This window comes from Coturnix japonica, chromosome 17 (genome assembly GCF_001577835.2).
Source record: "Coturnix japonica isolate 7356 chromosome 17, Coturnix japonica 2.1, whole genome shotgun sequence".
NCBI classification, from domain to species: Eukaryota; Metazoa; Chordata; class Aves; order Galliformes; family Phasianidae; genus Coturnix; species Coturnix japonica.
In genome coordinates this window covers 2,304,891-2,332,211 of record NC_029532.1, presented here as the reverse complement: position 1 = coordinate 2,332,211, position 27,321 = coordinate 2,304,891, and the positions used below count along the sequence as shown (strand labels likewise).

General features: G+C 50.4%; 1 protein-coding gene across 2 annotated transcripts in view; it reads left to right on the top strand.

Annotated features, from left to right (window-relative positions):
• The window catches only part of ASTN2 (astrotactin 2), a 237,984-nt gene that overhangs the window by 51,517 nt on the left and 159,146 nt on the right, over nucleotides 1–27,321 (top strand). For both annotated transcript variants that reach the window (XM_015878749.2, XM_015878748.2), the window contains exons 4-6: nucleotides 6,790–6,939; nucleotides 12,184–12,291; nucleotides 21,500–21,646. In XM_015878749.2, the coding sequence (XP_015734235.1) occupies nucleotides 6,790–6,939; nucleotides 12,184–12,291; nucleotides 21,500–21,646 (405 nt within the window). The remainder of the gene's footprint in view (nucleotides 1–6,789; nucleotides 6,940–12,183; nucleotides 12,292–21,499; nucleotides 21,647–27,321) is intronic.

Sequence of the window (27,321 nt, the reverse complement as noted above, 5' to 3'; positions counted from 1 at the left end):
TGGCAGTGCCCAAGGGAGAAGCTGCGTGTGGTGCGTAACGTGGTGATAAGACATCAGCTGGGACTTGTCAGCAGGCTCCAAATGCTATCATTGCTGGGGCTGTCACCAAAGACTCTTTCAAGTGTCAGTTCCCAACATTAATTACCAGGGATGGCAAATGCAATGAAGATGGAGTGCTTTGGCTCACCCTCACCTGCCTGTGCCGCTCACTTCTCCCACGTGCCGGGCAGTGATTGATTTGCAGGTGCTGGTTCTTTCCATCCATTGGGATTCCTGCATGCTGTGAGCTGTGGGCTCAGTTGCCTTTGCCACACAGAGGAGTGCTGTGCTCTCAGTTGGATGGACAACTTTGTGTTGTTACAGCCCTGCAGAATAGGGGGGGGGGAGCACCCAGTGGATCTTCAGCACAGATATCTGCTGTGCCAAGCGTGGGTGCACCCGGTGCAAACACACAGCACCAAATGTCCCCCTGCCTGCTCAGGCGATGCGCTGCAGCTGGCGCGGTGCAAACAAACACGGGAGCAGTGTGCTGAATAATGACATCTAGCAACAAGCGTGTAGCAGTGATAAAGTTAATGAAATTACAGGTTCTGACCTGATACCAGGCTCTGCAGCGGGTTGATAAACAGTGGGGCAAAGATGACATGTTTATTTCTCCCCAGCTGCAGCCTGTAATCTGGATGCTCTGCACGGGGACATTAACATTATTTGCTGTTATGCAAAATCAGTTTTGATTTGGGGGAAAAAAGGAAAAAAAAAAAAAAAGAAGAAGAAAAAGAGAAAGAAAAATTCCCCCAACTGCCTGGGAAATGGAAAATGGACAGCATTAGAATTGCAGTAGGAGCACAAAGTGACCTCGTGACATTGCACAGAGCCCTGATGAATTTAGACAGAAGAAAAATCTAAGGCAGTTTAGGAAGAGGGAAAGTAGTTTTTTTTTATTAACGTATTGAAATGAGAGAGAGAGAGGAGGCAATAGGCAGCTCTAATGAGCTGAAAGGAGGCCTGTGTGCTGGCATGAAAAGGGAGCTGTGAGGTCTCCCTGCAGTTTTGGGGTTGTCTGTGGCAATTTGAGGATGGAACCGAGTGATCTTTGAGGTCTTTTCCAATCCAAGGCGTTCTATGATTCTGTGAATTAGAAAATTTCCTTCGGGTTTGTGCCTCATGGATAACATGTGTCCAAACCCATGTGTCCAAAGCCCCATGTGGATGAAGCACTCTGCGGTGAATGGCAGTGAATGAACATGGATAGAGCCCAGCAAGCATGGCTGTGGGGCTGAGCTGGGTTCCATGGGGAGGGAAGCCAGTGATGGGCCATGGAGAGCAGACTTTGCTCTACCAGGCAAAGCAGCTGTAGGGCTCTGCGAGTTATGGCACTACCAGAGGCTCCCTGAGCCTTCAATGAATAAAATGATGGCTTATCATTAGCTGGAGCTGGGAACAAAATGGGACAGTACATCAGGCTGGCATCTGATGCGTCCTGGGGCTCAGCCTTCTTTTCAGTGACCTAATGGGATCGTGACCCTCTCTGTATTTGATCAGCTTTTCCCAGATCTAATCCCCACCAGCTCCATGCGTAATTGACAGAGACCTTTGACAAATACATATTCACGCAGGCTGCGTGGCCGTGGCGCAGAGGGTTTTCTGCACTCTGCTCATTCCTGGCTGCAAAAAAACCCCACTGCAAATTCTAGTTCTGAGAAACTCAGAATATATGGGACGCAACAGGGTGGGAAATGGATCAGCTTCAAAGATGGGTTCTTCCCACCATGGCTCACCCCAGGGATAGCTGTGTTCCGTGCCTGCTGTGTGCCTGTGTGCTCAGGGATGGGGCAGCTCGATGATAGAAGGCTCCCAGGATGAGTTTCCTCGCACAGTGTTGTTTTTCCACCCCTCCCTTTGCTGTCACTTTATCCCACTGGCTGATTTTATGAGACAGAGGAGGGAAGAAGCAGATGGAAAATCAGCTTCTTGATGGCACTGTGGGGAACGGAAGAGGAAAAGGGGTGTTTTAATATTCCAACACTTTGCTGAGCATCCCAGAGGGACGGTGGCTTCGTGACATCTGTATCACACCGTTGTGACATCCCATACCCACAGCCACCAAGTGCAAAGGGAAGGGCCCTTTGGGATCCCCTCTGCTGGCTTGTGGTCCCCCAGCTCTTCACCTTGAGGTTTATGTTGGTTTTATGTTGGTTTTATGGGGCTGTCTCAGCCCCTCAGTGCTGCTGGAGATGTTGTGACAGCTTTGTGTGCAGGAGCCCTGAATTCCCCAGGTGTCCAAAGTGCTTTTCATCCAGGCAAAATCACCAGCGTGCAGAAGATGAGCTGTGAAGTTCTGGCTGTCCAAGGAAAACAAGCCATCAGGAACTATATTTCTATAAATGCCAGACTTGCGTGGTTCATCACTTTATGCATAACTATGAATGTTTGATAACATGCTGCATTATTAAAGGCGTAGCTGGGTTGTAGGCCAGTTGTTGACCAGGATAAGTTTCAAGAAGATTGTTTTTTGCCTTGCCTGGTGCAAAACATAAAAAGTAATGTGGTGGCTTTTTGTTGTCTTTGAGACCTGAACATCCTCCCCTCTGGGGCTTTCTGTGCTGGGTCTGCCCCATGGTGTGCTGTGTCTGCATTGCTGGGAGTTGGGATCTGTCCCCAGCGCTGTTCTTCCATCTGTAACATGATGTTGGCGTAGAAAAGCTCAGCTCAGTTTGGAGTGGACCCACGCCTGCTACCCATGGCCTGAGATCCCCAATGTTCCCCTTCCTCCTGCCCTGGAGCTGAGCTAGTGGCTTCCTTGGGCAGCTGGGGATGAGCTTCATCTTGCTCTTGGTTTTGCATTAATTTAGGGAGCTGGAGGGAGGAAGGAGGGCTGCTGGAGTTCAGTGTGCTCAGCACTGTCAGCTCTCCCTCCTGCCATGCAACATTAACCTGGGCTGCTTCGTGTATCCATTAGCACCAAATGGGGAAGCTTCCTCCAGAGTGTTTTTATTTAACTTTTCAATTATTTTATAACTTGAAGAGTATTAGCTGCTGCTGAGGGTCTGCCCATCTTCCTGTTCCTCTCTCTGCTCGCTGCATAAGCTAAGAAGTTATGGTGTCTCATAAAATAGGGAAGTGAAGGGTTTTATTAGGCTGGGAAGGAGAGCACCTGGTGGCCTGGATCTTCTCAGTGCTGGGGCAGAGAGAGCTGGAGCAGAGTTGGAAGGGCAGCATCCTTTTTGCCAAGGGCTTTTCTTTGCTGTGGTTCCATCAGGAGGAGAAATGGGCCAAGGGGATGTACGCTGTGTTAGTGGCAGGGGAGGGCTGTGCTCAAAAAGCCTTTGCCCCATAGGAAGAGCTGAGGATTTCCTATGGAAAAGCAGCCTTTGGGGAGGTCAGGGATAGGCTGAGACGGTGGTTCTATAGAAGACGGAGCTGGGGCTGTTGGACCGTGGCACACGAGCTTTGATCTTTCACAATGTGTTTATAATTATACTGCATTATCTTAATTACCAAAATGGGAAGTCAGGAGCGTGACGAGGGGAAGGGAAAGGCAGAAGGAAGAAATGCAGGGAAAGCAAGGGGTGACAAATAACTCGCAGCCTCTGTCGATGGGGCTGCTGGTTGTGGTCGGAGCTGGGAGTGATGCTATTAATACCACGCTTATTCATTTCATATAATAATAATAAAAAAACAGGGAGCTCTTTGCAATTACCCGATTCCAAATGAAATTAACATTCCGTGGCATTTCCCAGTAAACGGTTAGTTTGCACACATGAGTGGAGGCAATTAGCTGGCAAGTGATTGAGCGCCGTGACTGGAGAGAGGATGAGGAGGGTCAGGGCATTGGGTGCTGGGGAGGGAATGTGTTTTTTCTTACCATCAGGTTGTTTTTAAAGTCTGCCTCTCCCCTCTACATCACAGGCTCCTCCAGTTTTGGCTTTTCCAAAGGAAAAGGAGCATTGAGTTGAACCTCCAGACATGTGTAGGGGTCACAGCTTTCCAGCAGGTAAAGCAGGTTCCAAACCCAAAGGTCTGTGTGGTGCTGCCTTGTGCCCACTGTGGGACCATGATGGGCAGCTCTGCTCCCATCCCCACACATCCCCCCTCCCCGGGCTGCATTAACGACCGACGGAGACTTTTCTCCAGATTTGCTGAACTACTGAAAACTTGTGATCATATCAGGACTCCTTCCTGCCTCGTACCAGATAAGGACAGTGCTGGCTCAGAGCCCGGAGCTGAGGGTGGCAGGGAGTGGGGTAGGGAAGCATCAGCTCATGAATATATGAAGGAGGAAAGTACATTTGTTCGGTTTCCTTCAAAGGAGACATCTCGGAGGAAGTTTTATCTCTTCTTCTGCCTCCTTCCCCCTCCAATTTGCAATTACAATTAGGGTTTTGTGGTTTTGGTTTTTTTTTTTTCCTTACGTATAAAAAATCTATTTTTATAGCGAGAGATTTATTAGTGGATATAATGATCTATTAGTGTATGTTAATGTATATTAGAGAAGAAGAGATGGGTGCATCACAGGAGCTGCTCGGTCCCCTGAAATAAAACTCTGTGCTATCTGGCTGTGTTTTCTTCCCAATCAGGGTAGAACGGTTGTACAAATCTCCCACCTTCATCACACAGGCTATGGCATAATTACCCAATTTTATGCTTGTAAAGCTCTCTGCTTCCTGGAGCTCAGTACCTTGAGGGTGGCACTGTTGAAAATCAGTCCACATCCCAGTTTCAGAACAAACACTGCTGCTTATTTCATGCTTCGGAAAACAACAAACACCTGTTATGTAAAGCTGGTGAGAAAGCAGGGTTTCCACCATTCAAAGAACTTCCAGCGTTGTGAAATTGATGCCTATCCCAAAAAGAATAGGAAGGCTGATATTTTAAAATGCTTTGTGGAATAGAAGTCTCCAAAAGGTCGACCCCCAACCATTCAAGTAAGTGTATGGAAACTCAGAGAGTTAATAGAATGATGGAATCATAGAATGGCCTGGGATGAAAAGGACCACAATGATCATCTAGTTTCAACCCCCTGCTATGTGAAGGGTTGCCAACCACCAGACTGGGCTGCCCAGAGCCTTGAGTTGGTTTGCACAGGGTAATTAAAAGCGTTGTAGGAATCTGACACATAAATACACAGTGTGTGATGGCCATAAAGGTGCATTGGGATTTCAGAGTCAGCATTGCGGGAGAGCACCCTGCTCTGTGCATGGCAAAAGAGGGCTGTATTGGGAATAGTGAAGACACTGGTGAGAGGGGAGGAGCTGCTTTTGGAGTGGGGTTTGCTCTGGGATGAGTCTGCTTTGCACTCACGGCCACAGGACCAGCAGAAATGCATGCAGAAGTCAGGATGAATGAGGATGCAAAAAGACCTCGACCTCGATTTCTAATTACGTCCAAATGTTTCCGTTTAATCCCTAATTGAGTTTGACGTGCTGCTGGGAAACGTTGCGATCGCAGCATCACGGTGTGTTCAGCTGTGCTGCTCTGGAGCTGCTCTGTGCATTGCTCTGCATGGAGCATTCCAACCAATTGTTTTGTGGGAGATGTGCAAACGGATAGGAGAGCCATAAGGAGAGCAAATGGCTTTCAAAATAGCGTATGGGGGTGGACAGGAAGGAGGTGTGCAATGGGAAGGCGTAATGTGCTTCACAAAGGTACGGTGACCTTCAGCTGTGTCCTTAAATCACTGACGGGGCTGGAAGCTGGTTTGGAGGAGGTTGGGAGCCTCGTGTTTCCTCTGTGTGAGCATAGTGGGGGGGGTGGCTTTGTGCTGCCAAGGCGTTTTAGGATGGGGTGAGATGGAGATGGTGGTGGAGCTGTGCCAAGGCCGGGGTGGATCTCACCACCACCTCTGCTTGGCTTCAGAAACGCCCCACATGGCGATGAAAATGTGAGCTCAATGAATTCATCCCAATTGTTCTGATGAATTCATCTCCTTTACCTTGGAAACCAAGGCAGGAGGGAAGGTGGACTGGGAAGCTGTGCTCAATGAGAGGGCAGTCGGCTGGTGAGCAAAGCTGCATCCTCAGCACTTGGGGAGGAGGAGTGCTGGCACTTTGTGCTGCCACTGCATGGTTGGGGCTCTCCCTCCTTGCTGGTTTCTCTGTCCCCTTATTTAAGCTCATGTAGGATTTCAAGCTGAACAGGGAATATTTATGGACCCAAATGGGCACAGATGTGCTGTGGGCAGGGGGAGCTCTGGGAGCTGATCTGAGGCTCCAGGATTCTCCTGATGGAGGCAGAGGTCACGCTCCACTAATGAGTTTATTCAAGCTGCTGACAGAGGCCAAGCTATTTGTTAAACCTGGGTGACCTCTGTGGCCTTCTGGAGGGCAGACCTTTTGATCCCAAATTTCATCTTTGCCATTTGCAAACATATTCATTGTTTCTGCCTGCTGTGTGGGTGGACAGCAGGTTTCATAGGGCAGCTCTGTTTGGAGTTATTCTTTTTGGTATTACTGTGTGGTGGGGCAGAACCAACCCTCACCTGACCCTCCCCTGATGCAACTCCATGCTGTCTCCTCAAGCTCTGTGGCTGTCATAAGAGAGCAAAGATCAGCTATGCCCCTCTGTTCCCCTGTGAGGAGATACAGGATGCCACGAGGGGCTGCAGGATGCCATAAAGGGCTGTAGGATGCCATGGTGGGCTACAGGATGCCATGATGAGCTATTGGATGCCATGGTTGCTTGCTGCAGTCTCCTCTTCCCCTGTCCAAACAAACCCAGGCACTTCAGCTGCTCCTCACACCTCTCCTCCTCCAAACCCTTCTAACTGCTCTCCCTTTGCTGGCGTTGCAGCTCCCGAGGTGACTCAGGAGACAGTGGAGTCCCTGATGCAGAAGTTCAAGGAGAGTTTCCGCACCAACACTCCCATCGAGATCGGGCAGCTCCAACCAGCCCTGCGCAGCACTTCTGTAGGGAGACGCAAACGCCGGAGCCGACCCCGAGGTAGGATGATGCTGGGATGTGGTCATGGCTGTAGGGTTGGCCATGGCTGTAGGGTTGGCCATGGCTGTAGGGTTGGCCATGGCTGTAGGGTTGGCCATGGCTGTGGGGTTGGCCATGGCTGTAGGGTTGGCCATGGCTGTGGGGTTGGCCATGGCTGTAGGGTTGGCCGTGGCTGTAGGGTTGGCCGTGGCTGTAGGGTTGGCCATGGCTGTGGGGTTGGCCATGGGTGAGGGCATGGCAGAGCAGGGAGCCTCACATGGAGATGGATCTCTTCTTTTATGGGGGGGGGGGGGGGGGAGTGAGCAGATGTGTCTGCCCAGCACTCTGTGGGAAGCTGGGCAGGAAATACTGTGCTTTCTGTTTACTATTGGGTTTGTTTTTCATTTATTTATGAGTCTGAAATGTGATCTTTTATTCTGGGTGCATTTTGCTGCGATACAGGCCTGGAGAGGGCCTTTTTTTTTTTCTTTTTTTTTTCTTTATAGCTCTGTCCATAAATTATTCACTCAGTGTGAAGAAAATGTTCTGACTCTTTAACTGGTTTAAATTATTTGGTATGTTTTCTAGTCGTTATTCAAATCCGTGTAGCTGGGTTTTAGTGTGGCCGAGGGGGGAAGCTTTGGGGTCTACAGTGACTGCCTGCTAAAATATCCCTGATTTCCTGCTCCAAATTCTTTGTTGCTGTAGATTTGATTTTTCTTTCGCTTTAAACCACGTTGTAGGCATTTTGGTCACTAATAGAACAGCTGGATTCATCCTTTCAGCTGAACTCTGGAGGAGCTGTGATGTCTGCTACAGGAGCACAGCCACAAGGCAGCTGCCGGTGTGGTGCTGCAGCACCCATCCATGGGGGGTCTCTTCCATCTCCCCTCACTGAGTCGATGCTCCTCCATACAAGCCCTCTGCTCCATGTCCACTTGTGCCTCAGGGTGTGGGAGGACGTCTTCTGGATGTCCTCCAAATGGTCTCCAGGGCAGGAGGAGGCCTAGAGGGTCCCCAAAGCGCCAAGTCAGGAGGAGGTCTTTTGGACATCCTTTAGAAGGCTCCCAGGAGCACATTTGAGTGAGACCTATGTTATGCAAACCAAGGCAGCTCCAGCAAAGAGCTCGCCACGGCCCCATCCTCTCCTTTTTGCTCCTGTTTCTATTCCTCTCTGCCCTGAGGACCGTGTCTGGTCACTGCTTTGGGCTGGGAGTGTGGGTTTTACAGCCCACATTTAATTGTCCCTGAGGCCGTGAGTGGTTGGAGCGCTCCCGAGCATTAAGGTTAAATGATGATATCACAACTTACGATGTTTGCATTTTACATCCAATTGCAAACACAAACCCTTCGCCTCATTAATCCTTTGCAATCCGTTTTGGGTTCTTTTTTTTTTCTTCCTCCCTCTAAATGAAATTGTCCGTTTGGGATGCATTTATTTCCCTCTAACAGCCACATGACAGTTCTGCTGATGGAGTTTGCATCCAACTTTGTTACTGGGTAGTGACAAGTTGGCCTGACGGATGCGTATGTGTAATTATTTTCTTGCAGTTCGATTTAATTAATGCTTAACCTCATCAGAGTCCTACAGCTGGAGGGCTCCCTCTGCAAGAACTGCTCGCAGCCAAAGGATTTTCTCCCTTGCAGAAAGGCTCCAAAAGGGCCCTGAGTGCGTCACGGCAAGAAGGGAGGACTGAACCAAACCACAGCGGAAAACAAACAGCCCCAAAGCTCAGCCCTACAGAAACAAATCTCAGCTAAGCTCTTCCTTGCTACGTGTCCCCACACTAAGTGCATTTAAACTGCTGCCTATTGCTTGTCATTAAATCTGACTCTGCGCTAAGTGTTTCTAACAGCTTTGGGAAAGGTCATATTTTGCCAAGAAGATGTGCTTTTATATATATAAAAAAAAGAAAAGCACCAACCTTCTCCATTTACAGTACCACATAACTTTTTTGAGTGTAATGCCTTTCTCGTACCAACTTTCTCCCCAGATGCTTTTATTGAGTGGAATGTGTTTAAGCTTTATAAATAATACAGGGAGAGAGGATGGTGTGGGTGCAGGTGATGGTGGGCTCCACATTGCTGGGGATACAACAGGAGCCCTCTACATACCAGGATGGGAGCACACTGTGCTGCATGCCCATTGCCGTGCTGCTTGTCCCTGTGCCCCCCAGGGCCAGGCTGTCCCCAGGGCTACCCCAGGAGCAGCAGCCAGGCTGGGTGCTCAGAGCAGAGGGCTGGAGGTGGCCCTGGGTAGGTGGGTACGCTCTGAGAGGGGTCTGGTGCCCTCTCCTGGGGCAGGAGCTTAAAAGCACCCTGGCTGCCGGTGGTGTGTTGGTAAAAGTCATCTTTGCATTTGTAAGAAGTCCCCCAGATGCAGCAGTGGAGTGAGGTTGGTGGCTGTGTTCTGTAGGTGCTTTGCTCTTTTAAAGTAAATGTGTGATTAATGGACTGTTCAACCTGAGGCGTGATTTAGTGTAGGTGAGGGTTGTGTCTTAATGCATTTTAGAGGTCACCACTGTGCCATAATCGACCAAAAGTTACAGACCCCAGAACAGCAGCTTGGCCAGACTGTCCCATTGCTGCTCTCCTCCCTTCTAACCTCATCCCATGTTTTGTGGCTCACTCAGGGCATTTACCTCAACCAGGTCACAGCATCACATCCTGCTCCTGCCGGGTGCTCCTGATGGAAGCAGGATGCAGTGGTCCCATCTCAGCCAAGCAAGTGTTGCCATGCTGTGAGATTTGGGGTCTTGGCAACTCCCGACAGCAGTCCTAAAAGGAAAATTCCAGATCATCTGTCTCCCTTACCCACCCAACAGCTTCGTGTGCAGTCACAACAGAGGGGCTGTGGGGACATTGCCACCTCTCTGAGCTGCCAGGTGGGCTTTGTGGGACCATCTGGAGCCCTGGGACCTGTGCACATGTCCTTGGCCACCTCAAATCCCCAAATCACAGGGCTTACACAACCCCAGCTGGGCTGCAATGCACGCACCTGTTAATGATAGGATCTTTAATTATGTGATCGTGGGACGTGTTTGCCTTGGATCCCTGCCTTGTTCCCATCTAAATGAACATCGGACTGAAAGCCCGCATCAGCACATGCTGCCCAGCGTGGGTCTGAGCTGCAGCTGTTTGAGGGGATTAATGAGTTTGTCAATCTGCAAACAGGATTAGCACCGGGAGCACCTTATTGAGATGTCTGGCAAGTGCTGCTGGGCAATGTGAGCACCTTTCTGCCATCCTTTGGGCCTGGCTTCATCCGTGAGTGCTGGGGTACATCAGCACTGGAGTTTGGGAGTTGTTTGCTATCAAAGTCTTGTAGGTTTTGTGGGTTTCTTATTATTTTTGCATGTGTTTTGCAAAGTAATTGTGTTGTCAGCTCCCATTTGCTAAAAGTTTCAGCGCAGTGCTGCAGCACTCCTGTGGAGCTGGCGTTGCGCTGTGCCAGCACAGCTCTGCTGCTGCAGTACTGCTGCAGGGGGGTTGTGTCTGTGCCACGTTACCTCCACCCAGCCCTTCATTCTGCTTTGGGATTGGGGTGGTGATCAGGGTCTCCTCCATCCCTATACCCTGAAAACCATCACCGAGATGAATCCTGGTGCCCGCAGCAGCTGGGGGGGTAAAAGCATCCTTGCCCTGATGGATTGGAGCAGACATTTCCACCACAGGCTGGGGAACTGCGCTGGGTCCCCACCTCCTGTACTTTGGCATCCCGCACAGTTCTGGGTAATCAGAAAATGCAATATTGCTGTCACCAGTTCTCCGAAGACATCCAGCCTGAGTAATGTAACATGTCAGCACCATCCATCACGGCAACGCGGGCAGCAAGCAAACACGGGGCAGCTGGTGGCCGGGATTTGGGCTGGCACGGGGCTGGGCCAAGCTGAACCTGGTCCTCTGCCCTGCAGAAAAATATGGGGTTTTGCTCTGTGGCTTTTATGCAGTAAGGCAGCACTGCTCCAGCCATCCCTGCTACCCTGCCAGCACTGCTGCTAGTTGCCAGCCCTGCGGTTTGCAGCTTGTGTGGTGGGATGGAGGGGACCCTCAGATCCCAGGCTTGGGGGTCTGGAGGCACAGCTGTGAGTGGGGTCCCAGCCTCACTGCGACCAGCCTCAGTTCTCTTGTCAGCTCTGTGCTGCATTAATGCCCTCCTGCTGCTTTCTAGGACCCTAATAGAAATATCTCGGTAACACCAGGTAATTAATGGTCACACTTAAGGGCCCTAAATCACACCTGGTAGTAAAGCAGCAAACACCAGGCAGCGTTTAAAGCAGCGTGAATCACCTCAGAGCCCTTCATTCCCATTTCTTCTCAGTGCCTCCCATCCTGGGCACTGCCTGGCTCCAGACCTGGGAGCTGCAGGTGGGGATGCTCTGGGTACAGCACATCCCCTGCTCCATCCCACAGAGCTCTGGGTCTGAAGGCTTTTCCACCCACCTCTCATCCCAGTGATGGAGAATTCCCAGGGCAGGAGGCAGCACTTTCATTTTCTGTTCCCTTGCCAAGAATCTGTGCTGCTGCCTTAGAATAAAGGATTTTTTAAAAACAGTAAAATATTTTAATGGCGGTTTAAAGGCCCCACTGTCAACCTCCAGGGGCCTCTTTGCTTGAAACTTTGTTAGGATTTCAGGCCTCCTGCCAGAGCTGCTTCTCATCTGTCTGTCCCTCTGTGTCACAAGGAGGTGGCACACAGAGGTGTCTGTGACTCCCATATCCCCACTGTGTGTGGGAAGCAGGCGGAACTGGGTGCTTGGGAGCCAACCCTGCACTGGGGGGTCCTGAATGCTCCTGAGTGCAGGATCTGCTCTTTTATTTCTGCTGCTATTCCTGTGCATTGAGCCCCTGAGATTCATTGTGCTGCACTGCGTGGGTGTCTCTGGGAGGAGCAGCTCCTGGGTGTGGAGGTTTTCCTTGTTATATCCATTGCAATTGTCTCACTGCAGCAAGCACATCGTGAGTGTTTGCTTGTGCTGCCATTGGTGTGAGGGCAATTAGGTATTGGCAGAATCATGAGTGGCCAAAGTGCCTGGCCACATCTGGAGGCTTCAAGTCTCCAATGAAGTCAGTGAGGCCCTGGCACTGCTGCCCAGAGCTGTGGGTGCCCCATCCCCAGAGGTACCCAAGGCCATGGATGGGGCCCTGGGCAGCCTGAGCTGGTGGGAGGCAATAATCCCACTGGTTGGGGCTGGGGGTGTTTTGAGGTCCCTTCTGACACAATCATTGTGTGCTTCTCTGATCTTTTCTTCTCTGTCACTTCAGGTGGCATCGGCTTTGGTCGCGCCAAAGGGAACTCTGGCTCAGAGGCAGATGATGAAACCCAGCTCACCTTTTACACCGAGCAGTACCGGAGCAGGAGGCGAAGCAAAGGTAAGAAAGAAGCAGCCACTTGTGCTGCACATGGGTAGAAGAGACAAAAGGGGCTGAACACCTTGGCTGCACCCTTGGGTAATGCATGATTGCAGGTAAGGGCAACAGTAGTTCATATAGGGAGAGCATCCTGTGATGCAGTGTTTCTGTGATGCTGTGTGGTGCAGGAGCTGCTGATAGCATTACCCAGTGATATTGTTGAAGTTCATAGATTGTTAGTTTCTGGTGTCAGTTATCTACTATAGCTGGCCAGATGGTTGCTTCCAAGCCCCGTTTCCCCATGGGGAATGGCTGGGGATGCTTCCTCCACAAAGCTCCACTGGGAAGCAATTTCAGAACTGTGTTGTGGATCTGCTCCCTCTGCTTTCCATGTTGGAGCAGAGAGCAGCACACCAGAGTGCCCAGCACAGCACACACCTCCTTTTGTTTCAGTGATGAGGCATTGGGATAAATGCTTGCAACGTGTTGATTTGAATGTGAAATTACCTCAGCACCTGTGATCAATCAGCTCGTTGATTGCATGCTGGAATAAATGTACGCACACATGGATGTATTGTGTGTGTTCCTGCTGAAAGGTGGGAATTCCATCTTTTCCTGTGTGTTTTAGAGCCATGGGAAATTCCCACTGGGTTTAAAAGGAGCTTTGGAAGAAAGGCCAGGAGAGAAATGAAGGCTGAGTTACACTGCAGTGCTAATGCAGCTGGATTAAGAGTAAAATGGTTTCTTGGTGCCTGTTCTTGAAAATAAGGAAGAAATGGCTTGTGTGGCACATGGTGACAGCAGAAATAGTGCTGCAATTCAATGGCACAAGGGGGAAAAGTTCCATAGTCCTTTGTTCTGTGAGTTACAGTGCAGTGCTGTGTGTGAGCCCACAGGTACTTTGGGAAAGTTGCTGAAGTTGGGTTTTCTCTCTTGTTTTGTTGGGAAGGGGATCATTGTGTGCGAGCGAGGGGGAAAGATGTGTTTGAAGGGAAAGCAAATAAAGCCTGGCTTTCCTGCTGCTTCTGCACCATCCCCATTGGGCCGAGTGCTCCATCAGTCTCTTGAAACCCCCTGTAGCTATTGCAGAGACATCTGAGGTGTGTTTGTTTGGGCTGTTTGTTTATGCTTCCTTTACAGCAAGGAGAAGGGAACAGATAAACAGGAAGAATGCTTTATTTTCCTTTGAATACAGCCTTGTTCACCTGAGCGACTTTGATGGCTGAGTTAGAAGGGAATTCAGGAGGCAGAGCTGGCTGTTAGATCTGTGTTAGGGATTGAGTGATGCTGCAGAAAGCAGCTTTGTTTGTGTTTGGTAATGGCTAAACAAGGGAATTGTCTAGCGTAAAGTCCCCATTGTATTTTCCTTCCTGTCTAGCTAAATTTTGCCGTCACTTCGTCCTTGAAAGGAATTCTCCATTATCCTTTCATTGACTTCTCTCTCCCTTGTGGAAGGAAAGCAGTAGCTTAGTGGGAAGTCACAGCACCGAACTCATAATTACAAGTTCAGAAAGATCCATAATTGGACAAGATCATAATTCTAATAGAGGACGCATGGTCAGATATGGTTCATTCATACGGCGATGTTCCCCTATCGATTCTGCGATGGTTGTGTGTCACTGATGATGCTGCAAATAGTTATTGGGTCCAAGGAGAGAAATTCCTTGTGACTCCTCTCCTTAATTTTGCAGATTTGAGCTCAATTACCAATGCTGTCATTGATCCCAGACGGCGTGATGGGAAGTTTCCGCTCCGCGCTGTGCAGGTTGGCTCTGAGTTTGTGCCGCCCCAAAGCAAGCGGTTAAATGGTCGTAGGCTTAATTTGTCTGCTGCAGAAGAAAAGCTGCGGGTTTCATGGGGCCCAGGGGTGTGCTTGACAAGGTAAATGAGCGGGACGTTCCCATAGGTAAATGCTGAAGGAGGGCAAGTGTGCTGCTGTGTGAGCTGTCGGCCTGCTTGGTATCTCCACAGCAGCAGCCACTGACATTTGCTTTTCAGTATGGGAATGCACAGAGGAGCAGTGCTGAGCCTGACTGGAGGGACCCCAGCTCCATCCCAGCACAGAGAATTGCAGCAGGTTCAGCAGCTGCAGTGCATCAAGGGCCCCATCTGAGGCCATCATACAGCAGCACTGAAGTCTCCAAGAGAGCCCACCACCTTGCAGAGATGCTATCCCACGTCCTTAGATGCCCATCATGAGAGGGATCAGACCTCGATGCATGTTCAGTTCCTCCCTTCTCCAGAGTGGCATGGGCTGTGTTCAGCCAGATCCTGCTGCTGGGTTTGAGAGGAAAAGATTAGTAGCAAAAAGCAAAGCGGGGAAATGGAGCCTGGTGCACAAATCCTTCCCGCATGGTGTGCAGCTCCTGCTCCATCCCCACTACAAAACACATCCAGCACTGAGCTGCTCAGCTCCCAAGGGGACGAGCCCCCTGGGTCACTTTGCCTTGAGCAGCAGCCTGGTGCAAGAGGAAAGATCCCAATGAATTCCTATGCATTGCTGTCAGCTGGATGCTACTTCGATGTCCCTGGAGAGCTCCTTGGTGCTGCAGGGATGTGGGATTCAGGGATTAAAGGATGCAGGGATGTGGGATGCAGGCATTGCAGGATGTATTGTGTATTGTGGTGTGGGTTGCCCTTGGGTGAGGTCTCCCTGAACAAGGCATCCAACTGTTTCCATAGCACACGGCGCTGTGGAAAATTAGCACAAATTAGCAGAGCCCAATTATGCACCTTGGATTGGTGTCAGACGTGTGTGCGCACGCATGTGTGTGCCTTGCTGGCTGGCAAAGTCTTCTGAGGGCTGTTAGAGAAATGAGAAGCCGAGCTTTGATCTGCCTCTGTATTTGGTGTTTAAAACAAGGCCTTTTATAAGCGAATATTAGGTATTCGGAGTCTGTTACATACGAGGAAGCTTCTCTTTGATCCTCTCCTGTCTCCAGAGGCGGCAGACACTTATTATTTCATGGGGAACTAAATGAAATGCAGAATGAAATTTGAGTAGTGCTCTCGGTGTGTGCCGGCCCCAGTGGGGCTGAGCCGTGGTGGTGGGGCAGCGTGTCACCGTGTCACCGTGTCACCGTGTCACCATACTGTTGGTCTCCATGTGCTGCATCCCTGCTCCGTGCCATTACAGTGGTGCAGGTCCTTACCTCTGGAACACCAGTGTGCATCCCCCACCCCACGCACAGCCCCACATAGTGATCCTGCCCTGCTCACAGCCCTACTTGATGCCTTCTGCCCCGTGCTCAACTCCACATTGGACACAGCTGCAGGCTGCTGTGACTTCCCCTCCTCCTCAGCTACCGGAGCTGTGCTGTGGATGCCACTTTTCCAGCAAGCTAATGAGCACGGTGCTTTTTGCATGATGGCTTATTTTGCGGAGAGAGCTCACATGCCTCCCATCAGTAGATAAACCCCCAGCCCCTCATTCTTCCCTGCTCGGTGGCATCCAGAAGCCGTGCTGGAGCACCTCAGGGGAGAAGACCCACTGCAGGAAGCAGCTGCAAAGTGAGGGGCCGGCAATTAGAGCGGTCGCAGTGCACAGCAACCACAGGCGCTTTAACTTCCGCAGACTGCAACGCAGATAACGCAGTTACAGCCGCTCCCGGAGGCAGCACGGGCCTCCCCATTTATTTATTTATTTTTGATGGTATCTGATGCAGCCTCCGCCGGTAATTGAGTGTTTTGAGAGTGAAAAATTATCTCCCCCAGCTCGGCCCTTATCTTGACAGCAAAGCAGGGCTTTTAATTTAATTTTGTTCCGAGCACGCGGGTAACAAATTTCACTAATCGCTGCGCTGTCGCCCTCCGCATGGTAACAAGGCTCTGCTCCCCAGGTAGTCCAGTGGGGTGGAGGGGGATGGCACACGGTGAGCTGCTTCTCACTCTGCCCATGCTGAGATTTATCTCTTCTTGGAGCAACGAGAGTGCTGGAGGGCAGAGTGGGAAAGGAAACAGAGACACGGCCATGGCCCAACCCATTGGGAGCTCCCGCAGAGCAGGGATTCCTGTTGTGCATCTTCTTTGGAAATAGAAAGAAAAGTGATTTTTTGGGGTGGTTTGCATTGGAGCAGCCCAGCTTGGCCGAGCATCACCCCTTGTGCACTGTGATCCCAGCTCAGCTTGCTGGCAGCAATCCTCCCAGGGCTGTGACATGTCATGAGCTATTGAGTAGATCGTAATTACTTTATTTTTCCCTTTTTCCTGTAGGAAATACGTTTTCATAGTGCTAGATTGAGCATTGCTTGCCCTCCTCCTTGCAGTGAAGCTTCCCGCTCAGATTTGCGTTTGTGCTCAAATAGTGTAGAACTGGGACTGAAGTTGAAAACAAAGCACAAAAACGAGACCTTAATTCCGAGCGAAATGTTTCCATTGATTTGCATGAAAGAAAATTCCAGTGCAGACAATCTCTGGCGTTCTGCATGTAACTGCTTCTTTAATGTGATTTTATCTCAACTGATTCTGCACTGAGAACATGAAAGCAAAGCTGACTTCATTGCCTTTAATTGTCCATGATCTGAGAAATGCGAGAGAAGTGGCAGCACTGGAGAACAAATGGGGCTGCATGAATTCTCCCCTACATGGGGAGCCCGGCCCCTCTGGGACCCCACAAACCCTCAGTCTGGGCTGCCTCTCTCCTTTCTCTTTCTTTCTCTTCTGCTGTCCCATTCCATGCCAGCCTGCAGGGCTCCCTTTTGCCCTCCTCTTCCCCCTTCCTCCTCTTTCTCCACACCAAAATGTGCTCTTGGCATCTCACTGCAAGCTGCAGGCTCTGCATTTTAGAGTGAAGCGGGAGCACTGCTGGAAATGGCATAAACACAAAGCAAATGCATGAATACGAAACAAACACTTTTATTCAGCACAGGGGCAATAACACTCCAGAAGCACATCAGCAGCTGCAGCACTGCTGGGGTGAGCAGGAGCTGGGGTGCAGGCTCAGCCATGGGCCCAGGACTTCACTGTCCCCATCCACCCAGCCTCAACCTCCCCTCATTTCCTTCCCTGTCCCTAAAACCCTGGTTTGCTTTTCTTGCAGCCCCCTATGCTTGGCTGATTGCCAGCGGGTAATTCATAAGTGTTAATAGCATTAATCTGATTCAGCGTGTTCTTTGCAAGATGAAATTCTCTCTAAATTCAGATGCGTCTGATCTCCCCCATCTGCTGCTGACACTGGTTGGGAACCGTAATGCAGTGATGTGCATCCCCTGCTGGATGCAGGCACTGGGGCAGAGTGGTCCCTGCAGGGGGGGCTGGGGGAAGAGGTGCATCCCGAGGGACCCGGTATGGGGCAGAGGTGTGGGGCAGGGAGATGGGAATGGAGTGTGGGGCTCTGTATGCTGACAGCAGCCTGCCAGCACTGCCGCTAATCTTGATTGGTATTTGATTTGATTTAACATGATCTCCCGCTTGTAAAACACCTTGAGATGTTTCTGTGTGTGAGGCTGTCCTGGAAACGCTGTTGTAGTGTATTAATGAGCCTCTGCTGGAACATAAAGAAGCATCATTAGGAGTGCTGAACTCGTCTGACGTGCAAAAAGCAGCGCGCAGCATGGGCACGCCTTGCATGGAGCCCTGTGCTCGGGCTGCCTGCAGCTGGGCTGCTACTGGTAGTGCCAGGATGGGCTCAGGGATGTGGTGGGTGCTGGGATGCAGTGGGCACTCAGGATGCAGAGGGCACTAAGGTGCAGAGGGCACTGGGGTGCAGTGGGCACTCAGTATGCAGCAGACACTGGGGCACAGTGGGCAGTGGGATGTAGTGGCTCCTGGCACATAGCTTGGCATACCCGTGCTGGCAGCAGTGCTGTGTGTTACTAAGCAGTCGCAGCACTTGCTGTGCTTCCCCTATCCTTGTCTTTCTCAGGTGGCAGAAATGCATTTTAATATCCGAGTAGCCTCAGAGTGTGCTGTATTATGCTGTTATCACGGGGGGGCGGAGAAGATTGCGAAGCACTTGGCGTTTCACACCCACATGTGGCGAACACTCTGGGCTGTGTGCTGATAAAGGTGGGGTAATTAAGGTTTATTTTTTTTTATAGACTAATCTCCCAAGTATGTATTTATGAGCCTGATTTAGAAACATCGTATTACCGAGAGCACGGGGTGTTTGTGTTGCTTGTAAATCCATACGTGGTCTGAGCTTACCTTTCTTTTTTTTTACCTTTCTTGGATTTAAGCAGTGCTTCCACTGTCAGACAGTAACAAGCCTGGAGTTTCGCTGTACCTTCCCCCCACCTTGTTCTTTAGATGAGCAAGGGACAGTGTACAAAGCAGTGAGTAATTAACTGCATGAGCAAATGATGTTTCGTAGGAGGCACAGTGTGTTTGGAGGGGCTGCTTGCAGAGTGCTTTACACCGGTGGCTTTGAATTTATCTTCATCGTGCAGGAGGTGTGCAGTGTTCAGGGGATGGGGTGCATTGCAAGCACCAGAATAGCTCCCTTTTCTTTCCTACTTCTCCTTTGCACAGTAGGGCAAGTCAATTCTCCTCATATGATAGGATGTGATTCCTCCTGCCCACCCTCCTGGGGCATCCCCCTCTGGTGCAGGCACTGCTGGTTGTTGGGCTCCTGGAGCTGCCCTCATTGCTTTCTCCCCCTACAAGTTAGGCTAAATCCAAGGCTGAGCTCTGCTGGAATCACCCAAGGCACGGCAGAAAGCTGATTAATTAAAAATAAGGAAGGAGCATCTCAGGATAGCAAGGATTTGCTGGGAATCTGGGGAGCAAGCTTGGGCTCAGCTGTGCCCAGACATAGTGCAGCAGTCATGTGCACTGCGGGTTTCAGGAGCTCCCGAGTCCCATCCTTCACCTGGGGAGGTTGTGCATTCCCTTCCACACCTTCTCCTGTAGCTCACGGCTGATACCAGCCTGTTCAGTGGAAGTACGTTTGCAAATCTGCAATTTAAACACTTTCCTGGAAGCCCAGAGATCACAGTGGGAGGAGGGAGGTACCCGAGCGCAGCTTCTCCTGCAGCGCTGAGCCGCGTTGGATCCCACCCCCAGGACAAGGGAGGAATTATTCATTTTGTTTCACATCTCCAGCCGGAGCGCACAGCCCTGCTGAACCTGTTGAGGTTTGTTTGGTTAGCAATGGGTTGTTAAGAATACATTTGTGTTGCTAGAGGGCTGCCGCTCAGCTGGTTACCTCCAGATGGGTGTTTGAGCGCGGTGCAGGAGTACTTATGCTGGAGAATCAGTGGTGGGATGGAAAGCAGGAGTTTCCCTCTGCTGAAGGAGCTGCTTTTCCATCAGCGTGCCTTGAAGCTGGCAGCAAACTGTCTGTGAGCAATAAAGAGCTGAGCTGGAAAGCACATTGCTGCTCGAGCAGAAGTCCCGTAGTCTTGGTTCAGTTGGTGAAAGCCAACTGCAGGCAGTTCTAGGGGTCAGTAATTAGCGGTGTGATGGAAACAAGGTGGGGGGCAGAGGAGCTGGGAAGGCAGCTGGAGGAGAACTGTAGCAGCAGCCTTCCCCTTGGGCAGCCAAGCTCATGCTCATGGAGATGGAAAGGGCTTTTGGTTGGCTCAGGCTCCTGTGCCCCTTTCTTCTTAGTCACGGGGAGAGAAGCAGCCATGGGGATGGGGGTTGGGGTGGATATGGAAGCTCCGGGGCCCTAATCCAGCTCCACTCTGCAGCAGGGTGCTAAAGGCTGCCTCATATACCTGTGGTTCAGGCTCTTTGTGAGAAGGGGATAATACTCCCCTAACTCATAAGGGATTTGTGATTTAATGTTTACAAAGCACTTTAAGACCCTGGATTGAAAGGTGATTTATAATGGTAAAATCCGGTGTTCTCTGTTCTATTGTGTACTTGACTGTGTCCAATTATCTCGATAGCAGCCTTTTTTCCCTTTATTTTCAATTTTTTTGGTATCTTTTGCATGAGTATCATAACTCCAACCTGGAGCTGGGTTTGTGGCAGGCATGGGATGTCCTGGGAGGGGATGAGGTTGGAGGCACTGATTTATGCTGATGATACAAATAAAGATTGGGAAGGAAGAACAGGGTGTTGAGAGGTGAAGGGCGCAGGAGATGGGTGATAAAGCTGTGAAATAGTGGGAAAGCTGTTTAGATGCTGCATGCGTAAAGAGAGTGAGAGATGCTTTGTAAATAATGATTTTTGCTACTCCTGTTGGTCACAGGGATATGAGGTGTTTTCCAGCAGATCAGCTACTCCTCCTGTCCTGCAAATGCCAGGAGTGGGGAGGCTTTGGTAGGGCACACTGCTTGCCTGGAAAACACAGGATGTGCCCTGGGCTCCGCCAGTTCCTTGCTCTGGCACCAGCGTCTCTAAGTGGATTTGATCAAATTATAGGGTGAAACACACGAGTGCTAACTCGCTGGATGCGTTTCCTGTTCAATTTTCAAGCAGATGCTTTTTAAATCTCACTTTGCTGATGAAAGAGTGAGGGCAGGGAGCAAGGAGGGGGAGCTGGATCGGATTCCAACGATAAAGATGCGTCCTTGCCTGAATCCTGAGCAGCAATGAGGCCAGAAGGGCAGGGAGCAGATCTCGGATTGATGCCTCCCTGGAGCCAGGATGCTGGGGCTGTCCCTGTGGGTGGGTAGTGTTGGCTGGAGAACATTTCTCCTGCTCCCCTCCATCAGCAAAGTGTGGTTTATGTGCTCCTGGTCTGCTCAGAGCAAGAGCAAGAGCATCTCTTTGGACAGCCGGGTCCAGGCGCTGGATTCAGAGGCTCCTCTTTGTGCTGGGAAATATTAAGTTGGCACTTGTAGCAAACCCTTCGGTGAGCTGCTTTTCTGAAGATATAAGCTTCTGTGACTGACGAAATAAAACTTATTTTGTAATATCTGCTGCCTGTAAAAATTGGCTGGCTCTGTAGATTGCTTTGTTATTCATCACAGTCCACGTGTGATGACTGAATGTTTATACGTGTTTGTGTAAGTAATTAACACTCATCAATGCTAGGTAAGATCTGCAGGCATGGATGCTACATGAGAGGAAATGCTGTGATGGTGCTGGCTGCCCTTGGGTTTGGGTTGGGTGTTTTTGTGACTTGATAAAATTTGCCACATAAACTCAGGCTGATGAGAACTGTCTGAGGCTTGTCTGGAGGGTCCTGCAGGACCACAAGCAGAATGTGATGGGAAGGATGGGGTTGGAAGGCTCCAGGAGCTCTGCCAGTGGGGAAGGGAAAGCAATCTGGGGAGCTTTGGGGCTGAGGCACGAGGCAGTCCCTCCTGTGGCTCCCATCTCTCTCTCTGCCTTCCAGGTTCAATGAAAAGCCCCGTCAACAAGACAGCCCTGACCCTGATTGCTGTCAGCTCCTGCATCCTGGCCATGGTGTGCGGCTCACAGCTCTCCTGTCCGTTGACCGTCAAGGTGACGCTTCACGTCCCTGAGCACTTCATTGCTGATGGTGAGAGCCCACGGGCACCAAACTCCTTAACCCCTCCTAATGCCTCCTTAAGTATGCACTCAGCAAGAGGACCGCACCATGGAGCTGAACTTGCCTCTTCTGCATTGCACCTTAATTGTTGTTATCACTGTACATATCTGGTGGGTGTTCCTGTTTTCCCCTGGACTCGCTGATGAGCCCTGGGAGCAGCACAGACAAGCTCCTGTCCCGCAGCAGCTGAGCTGCTCATCTCAGCCCCTTGCAGCAGCACGGAGTGGAATTACTAGTGGTTGAGCCAAGGCAGAGATGCTTTGAAAAATTAGACAAGGGCTGCTGTCACTATTTATTGCTTTCTCCGACTGGGCTCCTTGCATTTGTTGTGTTTCGCTGACCTTTTCTTTATAATGTGCAGCGAGCGTCAAGTGCAAGTTTGCAGTAAGACGAGGGCAAATTTCATTTTCTTCCAGTCAACGAAAGCCATTATTCAGTCGGTTCCAATTGCTCAGCTCCTGTACTCTCCATGCTGCTCTGGGCGTGCTGAGGGAGGGTGGGTACAGTTTCACCCTGCAGCACCCAGCCCCAAAGTGGGGTCAGGATGGAGGGCAGGGCATGAATATGTTGGGGATGGGAGTTGACACCACTTGAAGAGGCGCAGTGGTGGTGGAAGGAGCAGGGCTTAAAGCAACATCCCATGACATAAAGGAGTTCCACAGTCTTTTTTAAACGGGTTTCATCCTTACTAAGGGTGGTTTCTTCCTGGGGTTGGTATGCGTATGTAGGAAGTCACTGCAGTGTAATACGGAGCTCTGCTCAGCCTGAGCCTCACCACGTGTGTGTGTCTGTGCCTTTAAGGATGCTTTTAGGATGGCACTGCAGGCCCAGGAAAGGCACTGTGGGCTCGAAAACTGAAATAAAACGTAATGCGGCTGCTTAGAATTGAAATGAAAAGCTGAGCCCGTGCTTGTCACCACGGAGGGAGTGGCAGTGCAAATTATGCAAATATGGAGAACACTCGAATGGAAACGGCAGTGAAATACCAATAAAACAGATTAATATCCTCAAAACTGGGGGGAAATGGGATGATCTCCAGTTCCGACTTAATGACTTTTCTAAAGAGGAAGTGGCAGGAGGAATGGTGAGGACGGTTTGGAGAAGAATTAAAATGAGCTTTGTAATGAAACTGTAAAATATAATTACAAACTGCGAAAAACTTGAGAAATATTTTTTATGAGAAACAGTCAAATTCTGCACGGAGGAGCAGCGAAGGAGTTTTGCAGCGGCCATCAGTTTTACTGAAATCCCATCGTTTTATGCAGTGTCAGAGTCCTTTACAAGGCAGAGTCCTTCGCCTGGGAAGGGAAAAGCTCTTCCAGTTGTCCCTTTTATTTGAATAACAACAAATCCCAAGGCAGCACCAAACTGGCAGCGAAGTGCTGTGAGATGTTTAAAGGCATCACTGGGCTCAGTTTGGAGATTGTAATGGCACCCAGGAAAACGTTGCTGGCTGTGTTTGTAGAGATGGGGTGCAGCTCGATACCTCCTGGTTGCCAAACGTTGGGTCTGGACATGTGGGCATCACCATGTGGAGCTGGAAGGAGCACGGCCCCAACCAGGCTGGGAGTTTGGATCAGCCTGAATCCTGCTGCACGTAGCAGCTCATCATTCTGCCATGCTCTTAAGCAGCCTGGATCCTTAAGCTCTTCTCCTTTGTATTTGCATGATGGTGAGGCAGGCTCAGCGAGCAGGAGGGGCACCGCATTCTCTGGAGATGTTCCTGCACGACAGAAGGGTGCCCACTAATTCCCATTGGATGACAGTATTTCAGTAGATGCCAGCAGCCAGGGAAAATCTCACAGCAGAGAAGGAGGCTACCAGCACCTCTGCAGGAAAGGCCAAAGAAAGACAGGCTGAAAGCTATCCTGCAACTAACAGATGAAGACTCAGCTTTGAAGGAAACTTGAAATAGACACGAGCCAGCTCTGGCGTGCCAGGATCCAAAGCCAAGAGAGAGGAGGGAGGGAGGTGGCCCCAGCACGTCTGCAACCCCCAAAGAAAGAAGCTCTTCCTGCAACCAGCAGCAGCAATGGGAAAAGGAGCTCCCGAGCCTGTTGGAGTCGCTAATGGAAAGAGGAGGGGGGAAGGACTGGGACCAGGAGCCAACTGGCAGCAAAGGCTAGGAGAACAGATTACCACCGGCAGTATTAATAACCAGCCTGTCTCTATTGCCCTTATTTCTCTCTCTTGGTTCATTTTCCTCCTTTTGTTCATTTGATGGGTTCTCCCCCCCTTCTCCTCTCCTCTCTGAACAATTATTGCCTGGTTTGTACAGCTGCTCTGTCTTCATTTTCCAGGCCAGCCAACTACACGAGGACCTGGCACAAGCTGCCATGCTCTGTGCTGCCATGGCTGGCAGGGGGAGACTGGGGGGCCTCCCAGAAACACATCTGTGCCCATCAGTCCCCTCTTACAACACACTGCTGCGTGGGGCTGAGGAAGGTGCTGGCTTTGTCCTTGCCTTCCATGCTGCAAGATGTTTCATTAAACCTGCAAGGACAGGGACACTTCTTTCTCCTCCTAAAATGACTTGAACATCATCTGCTCCTTTCTGCAGCATCCACGGAATCATAGAATGGCTTATGTTGGAGGAGACCTTAAAGATCATTGAGCTCCAAACCCTTTCTATGGACAGGGATGCCGGTCACTAGGTCATGCTGCCCAGGGTCCCATCCTTTGCTCCCTCCTGCAGCATCCTCCTCCTTCTCTTGCTCTATGCTGTGGGATCATGTCCCCCTATGGCAGCAGCTTGGGCAGCCTCTGTTCACACCCAGCAGCAGGCACTGTGCCCATTTCAGAGCAGGCCTGAATTGATGGCAAGGCTCACGGTGGCTTTTATGAGGATTCGGAAATGCAAAGCATTATTTAGAGGAACGTTTAGCAGCATCAGAATGGGGAAGAAGAAAAGAGAGCCCCTCCATCCGACCAATAAAACCCCTTATGAATATGATGGCCACTCAGCTCTGTGCATTCAGGGGGGCTTTTTTCTTGTAAGTAATCATTCAAAAAACGGAGAGGGAGAGCAGAGGGAGCTGCTTGCAGGGAAAGCAGGGATGGAGAAAGATACCCTAGAGGACTTAGCCTGGAGTATGTCCTTGCTGAACAACAGTTTGAAATATAGTATCAATTAAAGCTTCCCGTTTTTACGGCCTGCAAAGGGGTTATATATGGTGTGGGTGGATGTTTGTATCTGGATACTTTAGTGGGAGAGGTAAGTGAGGTCCACCACTGCGTACGGAAGGAAGGAAGAGCTGCATTTAGCCAGGGGCTTGTAGGGCTTCATGTTATAAGTGGAAATAAAGTAAAGGACATAAAGCAGCCTTCTGTCGCTTCAAAGACATCTCTGGGCATTTACAGCCTTCTCCCTTCCTCATTGGAGATGTGTGCCAGAAAAAATGTGGCGATGCATCTGGGATGTCATGCAGCTCAGGTCAGAGTGGTTTATGGAGGTCAGAACAGAGGCATTGCCTGTGCAGCTGTGATGCAGCCAGCTCTGCTCACAGTGCTGCTGCTGCTGCAGCTCCAGCCTGGGGTTGAATGTGGCTGTGTCCTCCTCCAGCTCCTGCAAGACAAGGGGAACACAATCCGAGCACCCCCGTGTGCAACCCATATGGGGCTGGTGAAGCCGGGTGAGCAGCAGAAAGGGGCACTGCCACTTGTGACTGTGAAAACCCAACCCAGCCCCACAGTGGGTCCAAGGAGCTGGTAAGGTGGAGGGAGCTGTGCATGTGGCTTTGTTTTTGTTCCAAGCTCTGCCTGCCTGAATGATGACACTGTGAGATTGTCACGCACCTGATCAGTAATTGTTTTGTCTGAAGATTATTTATTTCTTCCCCTCCACAACTGTTTCCTTCAAGACGCCACTGGAATTGGATGTTGCTATTAGCAGCTTCTGCTAATTTTCCCCAAAGATCTCCAGAGCTCTGCAATTGTTGGGCTTGCAACAACTTCTCATTTTGGTTTTAATTAAATTTGTTGCTTTAAATTGTTTGCTTTTGACATCTCCTGCTCAATCTTGTGCAGCCCTCAGAGGTGACCAGGCATTAGGTTGGTTCCTCTGGTGCTGGCTCGTGTGGGCTCAGCACGTGTTGCGCATGCGCTCGCATAGAAATGAGCAGTATGAGAGATGCAGGCGGTGGGGAATTGCCCAGTGCTGGGCTCTGCTTTGCAGTGAGGAAAAGCTGGAGATGCTCATTGATTTACAAATGAAGCATCCCCACTTTGCAGCAGAAGGATGGAGGAAAGGCTCCAATCTCAAAGGAGTCCATCCCTTAGCCTTCCCTGGGAGCAATCAGGCTGCAGTGCTCCCCAGCTGGTCCCAGCCTCACCAGCCCCCTAAAATCAATGTGGGGAATGGGCTGCCTTGAAATCAGACCATTTGCTCAGCCTGGAGCCTTTCATCTGTAGAGATGCTGTACAGAGATGTGGGTCAGTGCTTGGGCAGGAGCAGCAGGGTCCCCTGCCAGCCTCAGCCTCACTCTGCCTGCCCCAGACGTAACATCTTTTGGTGAGGTGGCTGTGCTGGGGCAGCTCTGCAGACTGCATTTAATTTCATCAGCTCTTAATCACCGGGTCATCTCCTGCCTGCCTTACAGCTTGCTCTCTCTCCCGCGCCTGCTTGGCTGGCAAGAAAATGTGAGCAAGTGGCTGCAGCGTTACCAGACATGAACTCTAAATATTAACATCAATTTATAAACTGTATCAGCGCGGATCAAAGGGATTCCAAGACGGTTTTACGGCATGAACACTCTTTGCATGAGGAACTAATAAGATTCTGTAGGCTGGAGTACATCATGTTTTTATCGTGCCTCTGTCAGGCTGTGTTCCTGAGCTCGGCTCGTCCCTGTGCTGGGGCAGCTCTGTATGCAGGGGAAGGCAAATGCCTCCTCCTCAGTCCTCAGCAGGGTATATAGGAGCCGATTAGGGGGGGTTGGTGCTGGTGTTTGACTGGGGTCAGTGGGGGCCTGCTGGGAATTATGATACCCTGGGAGAGGCAGAGTGTGTCCATCACTGGAGGGTGGAATCTCCCAGTGTCTGCTGAGCTTGCACCAATGCCATTTACCCTCTAATCTGGGAGGAACAGCAAGGGAAAGGTACAGTAGGATGTAATTACTTTGACCATCAAGCATATACTCTTCCATAGAAAGGAGAGATGCAAATCTTGGCATCTATATTTGCAGGATGAGACCCTGCCCAGTCTCACCAATGTGGTGGTGGGCTGAGTCTGGGGAGCTGACTGAGGTCATGCTTGGCAACCTGACTTAGGTCATCCCTGCTTTTGTACAGAAAATATGGGATACCTGCAGCAGCAGCAATGCAGCAATGCAGATAGGATTTACTGAGGCTGCATAGCCAGGAACATGCTGAGTCGTGTTCTGATTCTCCCAAGCGATGACATTGGTGTTACGTATTAATCTCGTGATGAGCAGCTGGTAGCTCACTGTGGCCCTATGGCATGTAGACTTTGCATGTCCTGTGTCTTGGCTGCGTTTTCTGCAGCCTGGGGGGATGTTTGGTCTTTGTGCTGGCTGAAAAAAATCTCTTGCATTCACACACACTTGGTGTTTCTTAAAGCTTATCATAACTCATCCATCAGATACGTGGAGGAGTGATCAAATTTAGGCAGGATTTCCCTGAACTCT